At 43.3% G+C, this 19,645-nt stretch overlaps 2 protein-coding genes across 7 annotated transcripts in view; one reads left to right on the forward strand and one right to left on the reverse strand.

The window, feature by feature from the left end:
- FGD6 (FYVE, RhoGEF and PH domain containing 6) overlaps positions 1 to 18,222 on the reverse strand; it is a 104,300-nt gene extending 86,078 nt beyond the window's left edge. Inside the window, exons 1-2 of the mRNA XM_034772960.1 lie at positions 18,025 to 18,222; positions 2,422 to 4,888 (exon numbers count right to left, since the gene is read on the reverse strand). Of these exons, the coding sequence (XP_034628851.1) occupies positions 2,422 to 4,888; positions 18,025 to 18,037 (2,480 nt within the window). The 5' untranslated portion in view covers positions 18,038 to 18,222. The remainder of the gene's footprint in view (positions 1 to 2,421; positions 4,889 to 18,024) is intronic.
- The window catches only part of VEZT (vezatin, adherens junctions transmembrane protein), an 82,353-nt gene continuing 80,479 nt past the window's right edge, over positions 17,772 to 19,645 (forward strand). For 2 of the 6 annotated variants that reach the window (XM_034772988.1, XM_034772980.1), the window contains exon 1: positions 18,448 to 18,570. In XM_034772988.1, the coding sequence (XP_034628879.1) occupies positions 18,535 to 18,570 (36 nt within the window). In that variant the 5' untranslated portion in view covers positions 18,448 to 18,534. Of the gene's footprint in view, positions 17,857 to 18,442; positions 18,571 to 19,645 lie in introns of those variants that run through there. The other 4 variants (XM_034772971.1, XM_034772975.1, XM_034772977.1 and 1 more) reach the window with 3 other exon arrangements.

A 19,645-nucleotide genomic window follows, 5' to 3' on the forward strand; every position in this document is an offset into this window, starting at 1 on the left:
GGGAGTGAAGATAGACCAACCCCTTTGAAAATCCCACTCCAGAATATTTTACTAAGAAAGCAGCTCTCCTCTTAAATAGCCTAACTACAGCACTTATCTTCCAAGAGTGCCACTGGATCTTTAATTTCCTCTTAGAAGGTTACCAAGTGAGCAGAATGTGCCTCAATGTAATCGATCATCTGAAATTAGGATAAAATTGCAAGAGCTATTAATTCTCATTGTTTGGGCATAATGGGATGAGGAAAAAAATTCTCACATGATATAGTACCATTGGGTATATTATAAAGCAGTGGTCCCCAAATTGTGAGTCATGCCCCCCTAGGGGGGCACAGAGGAACATTTGGGAGGGGGGCAAAGGCCAACTCCCACAGGGGGCAGGGAAGGACCGCCACCCAGTCCAACTCCACCCTCAGCCCAGCCGCACGCTGCCACCAGCCCAGCTCCAGCCACAGGTTTACTTTGCCCCCTACTCCACCCCCAGCCCAGCTTTGTCCTCATTCCCTCTCCACCACCAGCTCCTCCCTCATCCCCAGCTCTGCCTTCAGTCCAAGCTCCTTTGCTGAGCCAACTGTGCAATAATAGGGGGGAAAGGAGAGGGAAGGAGTGTGAATAGATTCTATTACTGGTAAAGGGGGTGCAACAAGAAAAGCTTGGGCACCACTTTTATGAAGATTTTAGGCCTTCCTCTAGAGCACCTAAAACTGGATACTGTTGACAGCACATAGGACTAAATGGACCCGTGATCTATTCTGGTACATCAAGCCTTGTGTTCCTGTGGTTAGGTTGTATTTGTGCTTTAGTAGTAATGTTTGAGGTACAGTCCTTTCAATTTACAGGCTGTGTTTCAAAGTACAATTTCTTTTGCACTGCAGTTTTAAAATATAAAAAAAGAATTGCTATTAACAAATCTCAAAGGCCAGGCTATGGAAATTTTAGGGAAAGTGGTCTAATACAAAGGGGCAAGTGCACATGCAACATACTAGTTTTATGTAATCCAGGGTATCAGCCTGTTGGATGTGTTACTCTGCTCCCCTTTTCAAAGTCTTAGAATCATAGAATATCAGGGTTGGAAGGGACCTCAGGAGGTCATCTAGTCCAACCCGCTGCTCAAAGCAGGACCAATCCCCAGTGTATTTATTTTTTTGCCCCAGACCCCTAAATGGCCCCCTCAAGGATTGAACTCACAACCCTGGGTTTAGCAATCCAGAGCTTAAACCACTGAGCTATCCCTCCCAAGTTTTCATGAATACCACAGAAAGACTAAGTGACCATGAAATACAAGAACACATAACTCTGGTTCTAATTTAACATCTAAAAGAAAACTATCCCAAGGCAGAAGCAAGCACTTTACTTCAGTAAACAACAAAAATAATACTGTACTCAGTTCATAAGACCAATACGTTGAGGGTATATGCGTAAGATGTCACATTCAACATTATGAAGCTTAACTAGACTACTTCCCACAATAGAGACTCCCACCTTCCTACAAAGGCAAGTAACTTGATGTATATTGAATTCCTTTTCATCTACAAGTTTATAAGTCCTAAAAATGTTATAAGGATGCCATTTCAAATATTTTCTCCCCCTTTACAGCAAGCATCTCATTGCAAAACACTAAGTTCTCACACTGGTGAGATACATTAAAAAAAAAAAAAAAAAAAGCAAAGCCTTTGTACTCTACATGTAAAATAAGAGCAGTTGTGATTGTCTTTACAAAGTTTGGTCTATACACCAGCCCTGCAGTTCATCTCAATAAGCACCCCCTTCCACCAGGGTCATATTACAAAACTATAGTGCAAGGCATTGCAAAAAGTATCTTGCTGGGCACTAAGCTACAAATAGCTACATATTCCATTCAAAATCCGAGCATGGATTTACCAAACCCTAAAACTCTACAAAAGTCAACCTTTATTAATAAAAGTCACCAAAGCATTTCTTTAAGCACTGTCCCTTCAATGAAAAGCTCTCTGTGTGACTGCTTAGCTAAGAGCATTTAAGCAAGTTCATTCTGTGTCTCGGTCTTTATCTACAAGAGCTTTTCCAGATTGAATACAAGCAACAGTTAGCTATTACCATCAATTTCAGTTTCAGAATACTCTAAACTCCAAAGCAAAGTAGTTGGCTTATCTATCTTTAAGTCTGATTAGACATTGGGAATGATAAAAATTCACCTTTTCCTTGATACTAAATTCTACAAGTAGATTTAAGAGTTATTCCACCAAGAAAAAATCCTTCCGGGGCACAACTTGTTACTAAATTAACATATATGGGTGAAAATACATACGGGTATTAGATTGTTTTGCCAACACATAATTAAACAAGCATATTTCCTAAATTCACCATTCAAACAATAATAAAAATTTGTCTGTATCCAGCACACAGAGCTGGATCTATTTTACACACACTTTCCTCCTACATTACCTGCCATGTCTTGAATGGCTGCTTGTAGCGTCGTATGGTTCTTCCACCTCATATACATTTGTATCATGGTCTTCCACCACACTGCTGGAATTCTGCCATTCAAAACATGGATTTTTATCAGAAGACTGAATAAAAGGCAAGTTTTCATACTCTGGAATTTCTTCATAGTGGCGCACATTCTCATATTCTGGTGGATAATCGCTTGTAAGAGAATTCAAGTGTGTTTGTGACAACTGCTTCCCTGAGAATATTTGTTCATCTAAAGCCTCTAATCTTTGACTGTTTGGTATATCATGCTGACTCCTATGTCTCTGTCTTTTCTTTTGTGATGCTGGGCTACCTATTTCTGCAGAACGTGCCTTGGCAGATTTAGTTTTCCTTTCGCTTGCTAAGGACGTTACATTCCAGGTGTTACCAATACCATTCCCTTCCCCAGTGGAAAGACTAGCTATGGAACCATCCATAGATTGGCTGCCCTTGGAAAAAAATTTCTGGAAGTCACTTTTCATTATGCAAACAGACAATTTAAAGTTGAGAAATTTCTTTAAAGTATTTTTCTTCTGACTGTCTTTGGAAGGTTTGTCCGTTCTGTCCATATCCACGGCAGATAGAGATTTAGCTCTAGGCTTGATCACAGCAGTTGAAAGGTCTGAGTTTGTGGCAATGGTGGCAGTTTTTAATGATTCTGGATTGCCTGAAAATGGCAGGATAGGATGAGGTAATTTCCAGACAGGTTTCTCTGAAGAACGTTTTGGCATGTCACAGTAAGGTGACATACCTTGTTCTTTGGCCAACATATGCCTTAAACGAGTTCTTTCAAGAACACTTTCTGATTTTTTATCTTCACTGGAAACATAAGAACGTTTTTCAACAAGCTCCTCTGATGCAGCTTTTTTCAGCAGTCCAGCAGCAGGCAAGCTGTGTCTTTGAGGTTTTTTAGGAACAATCCTTGGTGAACTTTCATCTTTTACATGAATCTCTTTATATTCTGGTTTCTGCGCAGAAACGTCAAGGCTACTGGAGGCAGGCAAGTGCTGATTGCAAGTCAATTTGAGCTGCTTAGGCAAACTCATGGACTGAGTACAGCTTCGTATAAAACTAGTCCTTTTGTCCACAGCAGCTAATATACTAGCGTCATCTGTCATTTCATCTGCAGGACTTGTTAAAGTAAGGTCTTCATTCAAGGAATGTTTAACATTTTCTGTCATGAGAGAAGCTTCTTGTACAAGCTGAGGCAAGATATTCTGTGAGGCTAATTCTTCGGTATCAGTAGATTCCTTCACCCCGTGTATTTTCTCAGCAAGATTTTGAGGAATCTCAAACGTATTAGTCTGATGCACTTTTTCTGGATGATCATTATATGAAACACTCTGACCAAGAACATTAATTTTTGCTGTTTTTTTAAAGATGTGTTCAGAAGATCCAGCAGAATTGCTCTTTGAATTAATTGGTTCTCTTGTTCTTTCCCCGGACCTATCTATACCATCTTGACGGACTAGACATGCAGCACGTGGCTTTCTCGGTTTTGGAACTGGAAATACTTTTGAGCTGAGTGCTGAACATGCTCCAGAAGAAGGTGGAGTTTTATCATCTCCTTTCATACATACTCCACCTGGAAATGTACTATCACTATTTACATTAACATTTTCTAGGGTTTCTTGGTCCAATGAGCAATGGCAATTGTGGTTGCTTTCAGTCAGACTGGAACAAGTTTCAGACACGTGAATTTCATCAGCATCTCTCTTATTGTGGTTATTTTCTGGCTTGCCTGTAGCTTCCTCAGAACCAGATAACCGCACAAGATCTGTAAGCTCTATTTTAACTTCATTGTTAGAACTATTACTATCATCCCTTTCAAGTTGATCTGGACACTTGTGCCTCAGAGGGCTGCTATTAGGGAATACACTTTGTGTTAGACCATCTTTGAGTGTCCCTTCCAGAAGGCTGGCCTTTAAAACTACCCGATTTCTATTTGCCACTTTTTCACTATGACTCTCCTGTATTGTCCTACCTTTTATAGATGGTGCGATTTGTTCACCTATCTTGATATTCTCCAAGTTCTCAAAGTGTTCAAAAATTATTTGAGTTTTACATATGCTCTCCCCATTTCCAAGCTTATGGATGCATTCAAAATTGCAAGAACACATTGGTATAATGTAAGCAGTATCCTCAGTGCTTTCTGCGGAGTCTCCATTTTTATAATTCAGGTGGTCTAGCGTTTCAGAAGAATCTCCTTTGTGTTCTTCTAGGCTTTTGGTGCTTTTTCTTAAAGATGATGGAGGTCTAACTTCAGGAACAGATGAACTCTTGAGAACCTTTGGTTTTGGTGCTATTGCTGGTTTAGTTTTCTTTGTTGTTTGTATAACACCAGCAAACACAACATCTGGCTTAGGTGCAACAGGGGGAGGTGATGCCTTGTGTCCTACCACAAATTTTGGTTTTGGGGCCACTGGTGGCTTCTTAATTTCTAGAAAGGAAAAAACAAAAATTTTAATCATTATGAACCTACAAAACAACTTATCTTGCATTACAGTACTTTTTAAAAGATTCAACTTTTTATAACATTTAAACTATTCAATTATTTACACTATTTCACTTTACCCCCACCTTTCTATTAAAAGGAAGAAATGCTAGTATAAAAAAGTAACACTCAGGTAGTTTGGGGGGGGGGGAACTTAGGTTTTCTAAAACAAGGGTTTTTCAAAACCTAAAGCCTGTTAGAAATGTTTATCAAAAAATGTTCAGAAAGTACTTAAAAAGAAGGTATTGCTTGCCAAAACACTGAAGGATGATGAGAACTGAAGTCTACTAACCTAGTTTTGCAGTTTATGTGGAGCATCATAAAAAAGTACTTTTAAAAAAGCATAAAATAGAAAAATTAAAGCAGACTAAAATTTTTCTTGTAATATCAATTAATTGTATTATAATCAATAATGAATTAATAACCCCCCCCTTCACCTTCAATATGCAGCCATTTAACCTATGTTCTTTTCCCCTCTATTTTTGCAGAAACATCTACTAATGGGAATCTGCCACTACAACCAATTATAGGAATTGGGTTCTGAAGAGTGAAGTTTGGATGATAACTGATTCTCTAGCAGTGAAGTGCATTCCAAGATAGGAAGAACAATGAGGATATACATCTTACTGAATTTTCCATCCCAAGGCATGTTACTTTCTATCAATTGGAAGCTGTCATCATGATTGTTGCTTATGATCCATCTGACGCTACTAGAAATCACTTTTTTTTTTTTTTTTAAGTATTCGCTGATAGGACATTTTAATACATGCAGGAGATTATTCATGACATTTAGAAATCTAAAAAGATATCCCACCACCAAGGCCTGGCTACACTTGCGAGTTAGAGCGCATTAAAGCAGCCCAGTGCGCTCTAACTCATGATGTGTCCACACTGGCAAGGCACGTAGAGCGCTCTGACTCCGCAGCTAGAGCGCTCCTGGTACTCCACCTTGGCGAGTGGAATAACGTTTGATGCACCCCCGCTGAAGCGCCGCAGCGCCAGTGTGGACGCCCCGATCTGTTAGTGTGTTCTGATCGGCCTCCAGAAGTGTCCCACGATGCCTGTTCTAGCCACTCTGGTCATCAGTTTGAACTCTACTGCCCTGGCCTCAGGTGAGCAACCGTCAGACACTCCCTTTAAATTCTCTGGGAATTTTGAAAATCCCCTTCCTGTTTGCTCAACCAGGCGTGGAGTGCTATCAGTGAATCTTTCCAGGTGACCATGCCTCCACGTGCCAGGCGATCCCCAGTATGGAGCAATGGCGAGGTGCTGGACCTAATCAGTTTTTGTGGGGAGGAAGCTGTCCAGTCCAGCTGTGCTTGCAGCCATAGGAATTACGATACCTTCGGGCAGATATCAAGGGACATGACCGAGATGCACTGCAGTGCAGGGTTAAAGTGAAGGAGCTGTGGAATGCCTACCACAAAGCCCACAAGGCAAACCATTGCTCCGGTGCTGCCCCCACAACCTGCTGTTTCTACAAAGAGATGGACGCGATACTTGGGGGCGACCCACCTCCACTCCGAGTACCACCATGGACACTTCAGAGCTCAGTTCAACAAGGTAGGAGGAGGAGGAGCAGCAAAGCAGGAGCATGTGTGCTGAGGCAGAGGAAGACACCCCGGAATCCCTAGATGCATGCAGCCAGGAGCTGTTCTCAAGCCTAGAGGAAGGTAGCCAGTCGCAGCGGCTGGTGCTTGGGGCAGGACAAACACCAGAGGAGGTTCCCGGTAAGCGGCTTTTATTTTGGGAAGGAACTTATTCGGTGCGGGCTCTTGGGGCGAGGAGGGTTAGGGCTGCATGCATGCCTAGATGCAGAATAGGGCGTTGATGTGCTCTCACATCGCGGTAATCGGCCTCAGTGATCTCTTCAAAGGTCTCAGCCAGAACTTGGGCAATGCGCTTGCGCAGGTTTCTTGGGAGAGCCACTGTGGTCCTTATCCCAGTCAGGCTAACATGTCTGCGCCACCGTGCAGTGAGGGGCGGGGAGGACCATTGCTGCACATAGGCAAGCTGCATATGAACCAGGGTGGAAGCTGTATTGTAGTAGAAGACCCTCCCTTGCTTCCCAGGTCACCCTCAGCAGCGAGAGATCTTTCAGGACGAACTCCTGTGAAAAGTGTGGGGACAGTGTTCAGTATATGGGCCCCCTGCAGCTGTTGGCTCTCCCCAAGGCACAGAAACCCAGAGGACAATACAGCCATGAAACAATCATTCCCCCTGGACCCTGTGCTTACTCACCATTTTGGGGCTCCCGGGGGTTATGTGAGCTCGCTTTGGGACAGGCAAATTATGCTATTGTGTAGACTGTGCTTGTCCTCCTTAAGTACAGAGGAATCATTACTCTGTCTGGTGTGAACAATGCTGCCTCTGTTAAGTGTTGCATTTTGCCTTTACAGATGCAACCTTGAGATCTCAGCCGTCCGTGTTATCACCGGCCGAGAGATTGCAAAGACTCAGGAAGAGACCACGTAGAAGCAAGGAAGACATGCTGCATGAAGTAATGCAGCAGTCACTTAACGAGAATCTAAAAGTGCAGGAGTGGAGGGAGAGTGAAAGGAGAAGCCGCCAACAGAATGAGGAGCGCTGGCACAAAAGCGCGGCGCTCCGGCAGCAAAGCACGGATCAGCTGATAAGCGTCATGGAGTGCCAAGCGGACTCTATCCGGGCACTCGTAGCCATGCAGGCAGAGCACTACCGCTCCCCTCCCCCCCCCCATCCTGCAGCCTTGTCTCCAAACTCTTTCCCATGTGCCACCATGTCACCTCCAACTCACTTTCCCCAACATCCGGGTTCTTATCGCCACCAGCTGCTTCCAACACATGTAGCTTCACCACCCAGCCCTGAAAACTACGATCCTTACGCACTACACTCAACCCCCATCACCATGCAGTATAGCCATCCTGAAGTGCAGCACTCGTTGCACAGCACACCAGACAAGAAGGCTGAATATGATAACAGGACATATGCAAATCTGTGATTGTACCGTTCCCCACCCCACCTCTTTGCCCGGTTTCCCAAGCAGTTGTGTTTCTTTTCAATAAATGGATTTTTTGGCTGTAAAAACATTCTTTATTATTGCATAAAGTAAAAGATACCTTAGCCCAGGAAAGCAACAGGCACTGCAAGTCAGTGTAGCAAACACAGATTCCTACTAAAATTGGAACCACTGGACTTCACTCCCGTGCAGGGCACCAGACATTACTGGTGACTTTCAGCCTCAAATTGCTCCCTCAAGGCATCTCTAATCCTTGCAGCCCCGTGCTGGGCCCCTTTAATAGCCCTGCTCTCTGGCTGTTCAAATTCAGCCTCCAGGTGTTGAACCTCCGAGGTCCATGCCTGAGTGAATCTTTCACCCTTCCCTTCACAAATGTTATGGAGGGTACAGCACGCGGATATAACCGCAGGGATGCTGTCATTGGCCAGGTCCAGCTTCCCATACAGAGAGCGCCAGCGGCCCTTTAAATGGCCGAAAGCACACTCCACAGTCATTCTGCACCAGCTTGGCCAGTTATTGAACTGCTCATTGCTACTGTCAAGGCTCCCTGTGTAGGGTTTCATGAGCCATGGCATTAAAGGGTAAGCAGTGTCTCCAAGGATCACAATGGGCATTTCGACTTCACCTACGGTGATTTTCTGGTCCAGGAAAAAAGTTCAGGCTTGCAGCTTCCTGAACAGGCCAGTGTTTCGAAAGATGCCTGCGTCATGCGCCTTTCCAGGCCAGCCTGCATTAATGTCAATGAAATACTCACGGTGATCCACAAGCGCCTGGAGAACCATAGAGAAATACCCCTTCCGATTAACGTACTCGGAGGCTAGGTGGGCTGGTGCTAGAATTAGAATATGCGTCCCATCTATTGCCCCTCCGCAGTTAGGGAAACCCATTTGTGCAAAGCCAGCCACAATGTCATGCACGTTACCCAGAGTGACGGTTCTTCTGAGCAGGATGCAACTAATGGCCTTGCAAACTTGTATCAATACGATTCCAATGGTAGACTTTCCCACTCCAAACTGGTTAGCGACCGATTGGTAGCTATCTGGAGTTACCAGCTTCCAGATTGCAATAGCCACCCGCTTCTCCCCTGTCAGGGCAGCTCTCAATCTCGTGTCCTAGCGCCGCAGGGTGGGGGCGAGCTCATCACACAGTCCCATGAAAGTGGCTTTTCTCATCCGAAAGTCTCACCCCAGATTTGCATGACAACGTGATCCCACCACTCAGCGCTTGTTTCCCGAGCCCAAAAGCGGCGTTCCACGGTGGCGAGCATGTCCGTGAATGCCACAAGCAATCTCTTGTCCTATGCATTACACGAGTCGATATCATCGTCGGAGTCCTCACTGTATGTTTGGATGTTAAGGAGTAACTTGACTGCCAAACGTGACGTGCTGGCGAGATTCATCAGCATATTCCTCAGCAGTTCGGGCTCCATTCCCGCAGACCGAAAGGGAAGACAGAGCGCGCAGCACAAAAAAAGTTGAAAGATGGCGCCAAATGTGGACAGAAGCAGAGGGATTGCTGGGATGCGAACTGATGCATCATGGGGCGTTGGGACGGGACCCAGAATGCCCTGCACCCCCCGGCCCCTTCCCAAAAGCCACAGCGTCAGAATGGGAAGAGGTGCTCTGTTGAATAGCTGCCCATAATGCACCGCTCCCAATGCCGCTGCAAGTGCTGCAAATGTGGCCATGCCAGTGTGCTTACAGCTGTCAGTGTGGACAGACTGCAGCGCTTTCCCTACTGCACTCTCTGAAGGCGGGTTTAACTCACAGCGCTCTACATCTGCAAGTGTAGCCATGCCCTCAGTAACATGTGCTGATACATGCTGCATATCTGAAGAGATCATTTGGCCCACTGACTAGAAATTACAATATTGTTACAAAACCATGAGGTGCTTCCATTTTTAATGCTAAACTATAATCCCTGCCTTATTCTAGAAAAGTGAGAAAGAAGACTGAGTGTTAGGCTCTGTCTATACTGCAGCTTACGTCAGCATAACTTATGTAGCTTAGGCACGTGAATAAATCACCCCCCAAAGTGACATAAGTTACACCGACATAAGCTGCCAACATAGCGCTGTCTACACTGGAGAAGAGCTTCTTCCACCAATACAGCTACTGCCAGGGGTGGAGTAGTTAAGCTGACAGGAGAGCTCTCTCCCATCGCCTTAGATTGGCTACATTAGAGTTTACAGCAATGCAGCTGCACTAGTGTAGCCGTGCTCCTTGAAGTAGAAAATGCCATCTACTGAGAGACTCAGAGGGAAGGATTTCTATAAAACTGTGCTAGTGCTCAGTCTAAAGGAGATAGAGAAAGACAGATAACTCTTCTGCCATAAAAAACAGGAAAGCCATGTGTTTTTCTGGGCTGTGAATCACTATACCTAAGCCCAGACTGCCTCTACTCAGCCCCTCTTGCTGTGAGGAATCATTTTATTCATCCCATTAGCGAGGGGTCAAAGCTGACCTGTGAGGCTCAATACAGAAGTCAGTTGCCAAGTGAACTCAGAGTAGGCAGAGGAAAGGCTAGCAAGGGGGTTTCTAAAGAAATGTGCAGGAATATTTTCAAGACGTACAGCTCTACATACACAACAAGGATGACCAGCAACAGAACAGTTATGACCTGCAGAGGATGTGACATTTTCTGTATCCGTTTCCTGACTGAAAATAGAGACTTCCTCTGCATGAATTGCAAGTTGATGGCTATGCTGCAGGAAAAGATTTGAGGTCTGGGAGGGCAAAAAAACAAAACAAAACATTGGACAACCAGATTTGGGCAGCACCACCCTATGCCCAAATACAGAACAAAATGGTTTCAAGGAAGCTGAAAAGAAAGGAAGACAGAGAGGAGGCTTGGCAATTTGTGGCACAGTGAGGAAAGAGAAGCAGGACACAGTCTGCAGAGACAGAAGCAGGACAATTTGTGACCACTAGAGAAAACGGGACCAAGAGAAATTCACTAGTTGCAAGCATTTGGTGCAGCAGTGCAAAGAACACACTGAAATATTCAGCTGGAGGCAAGAAACAGGGGTCTCTCACAGGACACACCTGAGGACTAATGCTCAGCCCGATCCTTGGAAACATCAAGCATGGCTGAAGACCACAGAAAATCCAAAGAAGATAGACAATCCTCACCAGAGACTCAGTGTTAAGGTGGTGGATAAAACATTCTTCAGTGGATAAAAGGACAGGACTGAGTACCATCTTTCTAGAGCAAAGAAAACACATCATTGAAAGGCTGTGTGAAGATGATGGGCAAGGATCCGTTGCTTATGTTACACATTGGCACGAATGACAGTGCCTCAGAAGAGACTTAGCAGATCATCAAGAGCTGAAGGAGAGGAAAGTATCAGTGATCTTCCCAGGGATTCTTCCCGTTCCACAAGTGAGATAGACAGCAGAAGATAATGGAGGGAAACTGGTGACTAAGTAAGTAATGAGAAGTAGAGGGCTCTGGTTTTGTGGAACATTGAGCCATCTTCTGTTGGGCAAGGAGGATGCATGGCATGGTCCATCTACAACTCAACAGAAGAGGAACCAATCTTCTGGGTAGTAGACTAGCTAGTGTAGCACGGAGGGCTTTCCACTAGCATCAACAGGAGAGGTAAACACAGTACATATGCTTAAACATCAAACTCAAGGTAGCACAATGTAAAGAACCAAAGCATTAAGGTAAAGAAAAGAAATGCTTCAATTGCCTATGTAACAATGCTAGAATCCTGGATAATAAACAAAAAAAGTGTTAGAAATATTCATTTATTAAAAGAAGTTTGATACGTTTGGCATTGCTGAAACCTGGTGGGATGATTCACATGACTGGAATGTTAAAGTCACTGATACACCTTGCTTTGGAATGAATTGGCAGAAGAGGACAGGCGAGTTTTAACTCTACTTTAAAGTTATCATTATCTGCTTTAGAGTTACTGACAATTTAAAAGAACAACACCAGGAATGTTTATGGATCAATGTGCTAACTGATAAATCACAAGACTGGATATGGATGGAGCGTCTGCTATAAACCACCAACTCAGACAAGGGAACAGAACAAGCAGCTCCTTAAACATTTATCTATAATATGTAGAATGAAATCCCCCACGATAATCCAATTTTCCCATCTGGGGGATACATGCTGAAGATCTTATGTTGCCAATGGTAAACAACTTTGGAATTTCCAAAAATTATTGGTAACTTTCCAATGAATACTCAGGGTAATTCTAATTCTATCAGATGTCTTTCTGATGAATAAAGATAAATTAATCAATGACTACAAACTGACAGTTTTCCAAGTGCAAGTGATCACAATCTAATTTCATTTGCCATGTGCACACAGAATATAAAACAAATCACATATATTTGATACGGTCAATTTCTCAAATCTGAGAATAATTCTGAGAAAAATAAATTTGGAAGAAATATGTGAACATAAAAATGTGAATGATAACTGGGAAGTGTTTAAATATGCTTTATTAACAATGCCACAGTTATGCAAGAAAGCTTCTTTGGTTAAAAATATCATGGTTAAGAGGGGAGGTAAAGGCATCAATAAAAATTAAAAAGATATATAACAAATGGATTACTTGGTAAGGTGGTCTCATTTGAAGAGCATGCTTTTTAACACCACCAAATGCAAGGACATACATCTAGTTCACACTTGTAAAATGGGGTACTTTATCCTGGAAAGCAGTGACTCTGAAAAGGACTTGGAGGCTATGATAGACAACCAATTGTACTTGAGCTCCCAGTCCAATGCTTCAGCTAAGAGGGCAAACAGTCTTCAAATGTATAAATTGGAGAATATCAAGCAGGAGTAGGGAGCTGGGATTACCTCCTCATACAGCATTAGTTAGACTGTTAGCAGAAAACCCCATCCAGCTCTAGAGTCTACATTTTAAAAAAGGATGGTGAAAAATTGGAAAGGGTTCAGAAAAGAGCTTCAAAAACAATCTGAGATCTGGAAAACATGCCTTACAGTTAGAGACTTAAGAAGCTCAATCTCTTTAGTTTATACAAGAGAAATTCTTCAATTGCCTATGTAACAATGCAATTCTATCACCCTTAGTTATGTAGAATAGAGCTTTACTCCACAAGTAGACTTACTGAAACCCCTAGGCACTACTCTTGGAGTAATATACTACTTTTCGTGAGTGGGGTGGGAGAATTTAGCATAAAATAAAAACCTCACTATGAAATACTCCAATTCCTACAAGGTAGGTAGGAAGAGAGATTATTGCTATTTCTCTTTATATAAATTTAGGAGGCACTCAGAGGCTATGGTGGAGGTCAATATTATACTTAGGTCGCCAAACAGATTCCAAATAATTTTAAAAGCCATTTAGTGATTTTAATGACAAAGGCCATTGTAGCCTGAGTAATATCTTAAATCATTTATTTTAAGCCAATAAATCTCCAGCATCAGTTTTGTACCTACAGAAAATTAGGGTGAAATTAAAATAAAAATGCAAAAGAAACGTTGTATGTACATGATCTAATTTCTCTTATACCCCGAGCCTGAAACAGTAGTGTTTTTTTTCTCCATGTTTTGTTTTATGCTTATGTAGAGGCTGTGATTTTTCAGGTGTCCAAATGTTATAAACTAAACAAAATAGGAAGTGAGTCATAACATCCCGGAAGATAACATATGTAGCTTTTAAAATGGAAGGAAAGAAATTAGTTTTCTAGCAGCTGGATTTTATAAAATAAGCTAAACACATTCCAAAAGGAAAACATTAATTAAAAACTTCAGTTTGTTTAGTGATCTGCTGAAGGAAAACAGGAAAGTTGGGATAACTTTAAAGTGAATATAAGAGAAATGAATAAAGAACCTAACAAGCTCTTGGAGTCAGATGTTGTTGAGATAAAGCTGAGTAAATATAATGTGACTTGACATGTTTTAAGGTTAAAAGGACACTAAACCCTACAGGCCTCAGTTTTTCAGCCCTTAAAAGTAATAAAGTTTGATAGGAAAAGTCATGTTGGTTTTGTTTCTACTGCAATTCCGCACCCCCCATTACAGTTTCTGTGCTAATAAATAAACCACCTACTCTTTCACTACCATGATCAAACCAAATCTCAACTTCCAACTTGTGTCTTCCCTCTCCTATATAAAATGCATGCAGATTCACATTTAAGCACTTATTCTTTGCTGAAGAAACAGTGTCATTAACCCAGGTACCTTGTTTGAGTTTTTTCTTTCTTTTAAAACAAAGCATACACATACTACTCCAAACAGGGACTGAGAGGGCAAGGTGATACTGCTGATAAATGGACAATGTGCTACATGAATGCATGTAGCTGTAAAACAGAAACTGTGACTTTTAGTGTGATCACTGCAATAAGGAAATTCTTACTTTTAACTAATTTTCAAAAACAATCATTTAAACGTCTCTTTTAATACTGACTAAACACAGTATTTTATAAACGAATTAATAGATAACCATATATGGATCATTTCACCCATCACTGAAATACAACTAGCTCTGGAGTTAAATTCAATGATATACAACACTACACCAAAACAATTTAGTACAGGAAACAAAAAAAGAATACAGTGGCATAGGTGCTGGAACTAGGGGTGCAGGGGGTGTTGCAGTGGCTGGCTTGAAGTGGTTTCCATTATATACAGGGTTTTTACAGTTTGGTTCAATGGCTCTCAGCACCCCTACTACAAAAATTATTCCAGCACCCCTGTACAGTAGCAAACTGAACATGGATTGAGTATTTCAAAAGGCAGAACGTGAGCTGAAATTTGGACAGGTGGTCAGGGTATACATTCCTACTCTTGCACACACACAAAAGAAGCCAGATCTGTAATGACTATTAGAGGTTGGAGCTACCTCCAAAACATAGTTCCTCTGGCAGTACAGTGCCTCATTCAGTACTGATTCAGAGGGAAGAAGTCCACATACAGAGACACTTATTCCTGCATTTCCTAGATGTTTCAATCTATTCCTAGCAGAATTAAGAAGTGACAAGAATTAATACGGATGGGTTCTCTATCAAACTACTTCATTTTGAAGATGCATTAAAATGATACCCAAGGGACACACTCAAAGCATTGGGAAGCTATCTGGCATTTGGGATCTTAGTACCATATCAAATTTTACTTCAACAGTCAAGCTCTGATCTCATGAGCACTCCATAATACAATTCTTTTATTTGCCCAGCTGTTTAACTCTGAGAAAAAAAAATACAAGGTAAGGAACTCTAGTACCAGAAATATTACTAAGTAACTTGAACATATTAGTCAGTGGTTAAATATACATATTCTCCCGCTTTATTTCTTAATTCACCAGCTCTAAATAGAGGCACTTAGGAATTTATTAGGCAAACAATGTATTACAAAAAGAACAGGAGTACTTGTGGCACCTTAGAGACTAACAAATTTAGAGCATAAGCTTTCGTGGACTACAGCCCACTTCTTCGGATGCATAGTTCATGAAAGCTTATGCTCTAATAAATTTGTTAGTCTCTAAGGTGCCACAAGTACTCCTGTTCTTTTTGCGGATACAGACTAACACGGCTGCTACTCTGGAACAATGTATTACAAGTAATTAAAAATTGGGAACACAAATAGGGTAGAAATTTGTGTTCATAAGTGATTTTTTATTTTTAAATAGGCATGATTAAGTACAGGACCATTAGATTGCCTTTGTTTAGCTAAGCAGTTTTATATGCTAGAGCTAGTCTCTTGAGCAATTCTGAAAAGTGCAATAAATTGGTTATTGTTTGTTTAAATGTGTTTGTGTGTTGTGTGTTTTGTTTTGTTTTTTTTAAAAAAACACATGAATTAAATTAGACCCTGTAGAACCACACTTTTTCCCCATACAGGAAACATCTTGTTGTTTAAGGTTTTCATTGTATTTAACGGCTGCCCTCAAAAAGTCCCATAAAGCAGTTCATCAGCATAATTTATACATAATTTTATTCAATGGAAAAAACAGCTCTCATGCATGTTGGTTCATGCAGGCACAAGAAAGGAAGCCTACTAATCTAACAGATGGGCGAACAAAAGTACTGACAATGCTTCTTTATATGACCAAACAACCAAAAAAACCGTGAGTAACTCTCTAAAATACAGGAAGCTTTCTTGTTTTAAACCAACCATTTGCTTTGCATCTTTCTTAGCCATAAAATTGACAATAATACTTAAAAGAAAAAAACACAAATGTGGGTCAGGTCAAGCTAAGAGTTTGTAATGAATGCTCCTCACTATGTATGTCTGCATATGAGTGATCAAGCTGGTAAGACAGGGTAAGTTCTTGAGGTAAAACTGACTGTAGATGTCAATTAACATTAGCAACTGTGTTAAGGTTATACAAAGTGATAACAGAACATACAGATGAACATTTATTTTAGAGTGAAGAATGGATATTTGGAATTGCTTTGCCACAAGAAAAAAATCTAAGAATGTGGTGGTGTTTTCTCTACACTTTAAAAATAAAATAAATTTCAGTGAACTGCTCTGATTATAAAAGACATTTTGCCATGGGGCACAATATTCTTAATGGTGACAATAACCAGAGTTCAGCAAGATGCTTTTATTATATGGTACTATAAATATGACCATAAAGATAGTCTACAGAAGATCAACCAATATTTTTCAAAGTATGGGTTCTACTACAGATGTATATACTTTGAAGGAAGTGAGAAGTATGAAATGGTCACTACAATGTAACTAGAGAATAAGGATAAGTGTTTATTTTTTAATTTTGATTATCTTGTGCCCTGTTGCTGATGTCAAACAGATACTGCAGAACATCTACATTTTTCTGCTATTTATAAGAAATGCTGACTCTCTCAAAACATCAAAGGGCTAATTTTGACAGCTAGGGTCCAATCATAGCAAAAACAGGTCAAAGAGCATAAAACAAAACACTAGAGTCACTCAGAAAATACTTCTCAGTTAATGACACTATACTGGTTTTAAAAACAATGGGTTTGAACCAAAAGAAAATGTATTGTTAAAGTGTAACAATGATAAAAAGTTAGGAGGTAAGTTGTCTAAGAACAGGAAACGTCCCACAGAATAGTAGAAGACAACTGCAAAAGTGTTTTTAAAAGGCTGGACACCAAAATAAAATAGAAAAAGAGTAAAAAACACTCCCCCACTCTGTTGGGAAACAAAACAAAACAAAAAGAACAGGAGTACTTGTGGCACCTTAGAGACTAACAAATTTATTAGAGCATAAGCAACCCACTTTAAAGCTTATGCTCTAATAAATTGGTTAGTCTCTAAGGTGCCACAAGTACTCCTGTTCTTTTTGAGGATACAGACTAACACGGCTGCTACCTTAAAAACAAAACAAAAGGTCAGCTGTTATAACCCCCCCCCCCCCCAAGTTTTCTCGCCTTTCGTCCAGTGCAAGCCAGGGCTTCTCACAAAAGGAAAAGATAGGTCCGACCATTTTAATGGGGACAAGATCTCATTGAGGTCCACCCCCAGCTATGCGGAACCAAGGACATGATTTATCCAAAGGAGATTAAAATCCAAAGGAAGACTGAATGATTTCTCTTGGCAACAAAATCTCCACTCACAGCCTTGCCTCTGTACGCCTCATTGTCCTCTCGGGCAAGAGGGAGGAAAGAATCGTCCTTTGGAATCGTTTTCAGCGGAACAAATTCCCAGCCCTGGCTCCCTACGCGCTAAGGAAGCGTTTGCAATCCAGAGGGAGCAGGCACGGAGCGCAGAGGCAGAATCAAGCTAGTCGGGGGACAGCAGAGCCGCGCTATTGGCTACCGTAGTCCATAAGCAACTTTCCCAACTATGTCAGTCGCACGCACAGCGAGGGGAATGTAACTTCCCAGAGAGAGAAGCCAGCCAACAGCAGCCTGGGGGCGCGGGTTGCAGAGACCCCTCGCCCAGGGCACACGGAAAGGCTTCTCGGGAAACGCGCAGACCCCCTCGCTGCATTTACTAAAAGGTGAGAGCGGGGGGGGGGGGGGTTCCTTGTCTCTGGGCGCCTTTAAGGAACGGCAGAGTCCCATCCCGCGGCTGTGCCTCGGGGGCTGGGCAGGCAGCGGTCCGCAGCAAGGAGAAAAGTCACCAGCACACCCCCCACCAAACTTTCCCCTCTTCCCTGAGCACCTACCGGCTGAGCTCATGGTGCCACCCACGCGCCTCTCCTGCCTCCTCCTCGCCCCTTAAACCATGGCCCCCCGCAGAGCTGAAGCGGACAAACCCATTGTGCCGCCGTACTACTGCCGCAAGCCGCCCCCCAGCCGCTCCTCCATCAGGTCCCGCAGCTCCTCTCCGACTGAGCCCCGAGCAGCAGCACGGCCGCGCAGCTTGCACAGCCCTGCGCCCCGGGCTGGGCGGAGCAGCGCGCCCTAGCGGCCACAAGCCGCTGGCGCGGGATTACCGGGCAACATTCCAAATGCCGAGCTCTCTCCTGCTCCACCCACGCCACAGCGAACCCGACGGGCTCCGCCAATCAGCACAGCCCAGCCTAGTGCCCCACCTTCCCGGAAGCGGGCGCCCGCACTGGCTGCTGGGAGTTGTAGTTTTCCCTCACCGTGGGCTCGACCGAGTGGGGCGCCGTCGCCGGGGGCTGGTCGGACTCGGTTTCCCACAGTGCCCGGGGCGGGTGTCATGGCGAAGGATGACACCGGAGTTTGACGAAGAAGTGGTGTTTGAGGTGGGTGCGAGGCGGCTCTGAGGGCCGGGCCCTGGCTCCCCGGTGCTGCTGGGCTTCGGCTGCGTGGCGGCCCCCGGTGATGGGCCTGTGGGGTGGGGCCTGCGGGCTGCGAGTGGGCACCGGCGGGCAGCCCAGGGATGGTCAGACTGGGCTCGCCTGGCTGCAGCGCCCGGGTCAGTGCAGGGGAGGTGGGCGGGGGCTGGCATGGTGGGACCCAGTGTGGGGTGCGACTTGGGCTCGCCGGGCTGCAGCGCCCGGGTCAGGGCAGGGGGGGGGGGGGGGGGTTGGCATGGTGGGACCCAGTGTGGGGTGCGACTGGGGCTCGCCGGGCTGCAGCGCCCCGTTTCAGTGCAGGGGAGGTGGGCGGGGGTTGGCACCACCACTGGCTCGGACCCAGGTGTAATGCAGCCTAAGGATGATGCTGAGATCGGTTTGATGGAGCAGCTCGAGCTCCATTGTGTGTGGTACTTAATTGGGAAGTGGGCAGTGGTAGTGACCTAGTATGACCTAATGTCTGGAGTTGAGGGGCTGTAAGACTCGATTTGGAAAAACATTAACTCGATGCAGTTTGGATAACAAGCACACCTCTTAGCTACCATAGTGATTGGTGTTTTAGAAATACCTAATTAGATAGATTCAGAATGCAAAATCATATGGGAGATGCCATGAATTTGCTGTTGTAGCTGAGGTCTTAGTCTGGGAAACTGCTGTAGTATAGTTGTTGGAAAAGATTGAGAACTGCTGTAGCAGATGAAAGCAAACAGAGATCCTTTAGTTACCGTATCACTTCTGCACATGGTATCACTTTTGAACTATGGAGTTGAGCAACTTATGTGTAGGACTGCTTTTGTTTGCTGTACGTTTTTTATATTTTAATAATTTAAAATAAGTACAAAACACTGTTTAAAATTAAACACATTGGTATGCGGTCAAGCTACTCTATTAACCTAGTTCTTAACCAACAACATTTACAAAAAGTAGGAAGTACCTGTAATCCACCATATTTGTAAGGTTAGTAGCAATACCATCCTTAGGCTTGACTTCAGTGGGACTGCACATGAATAAAACTAAGCAC

This window comes from Trachemys scripta, chromosome 1 (genome assembly GCF_013100865.1).
Source record: "Trachemys scripta elegans isolate TJP31775 chromosome 1, CAS_Tse_1.0, whole genome shotgun sequence".
NCBI classification, from domain to species: Eukaryota; Metazoa; Chordata; order Testudines; family Emydidae; genus Trachemys; species Trachemys scripta.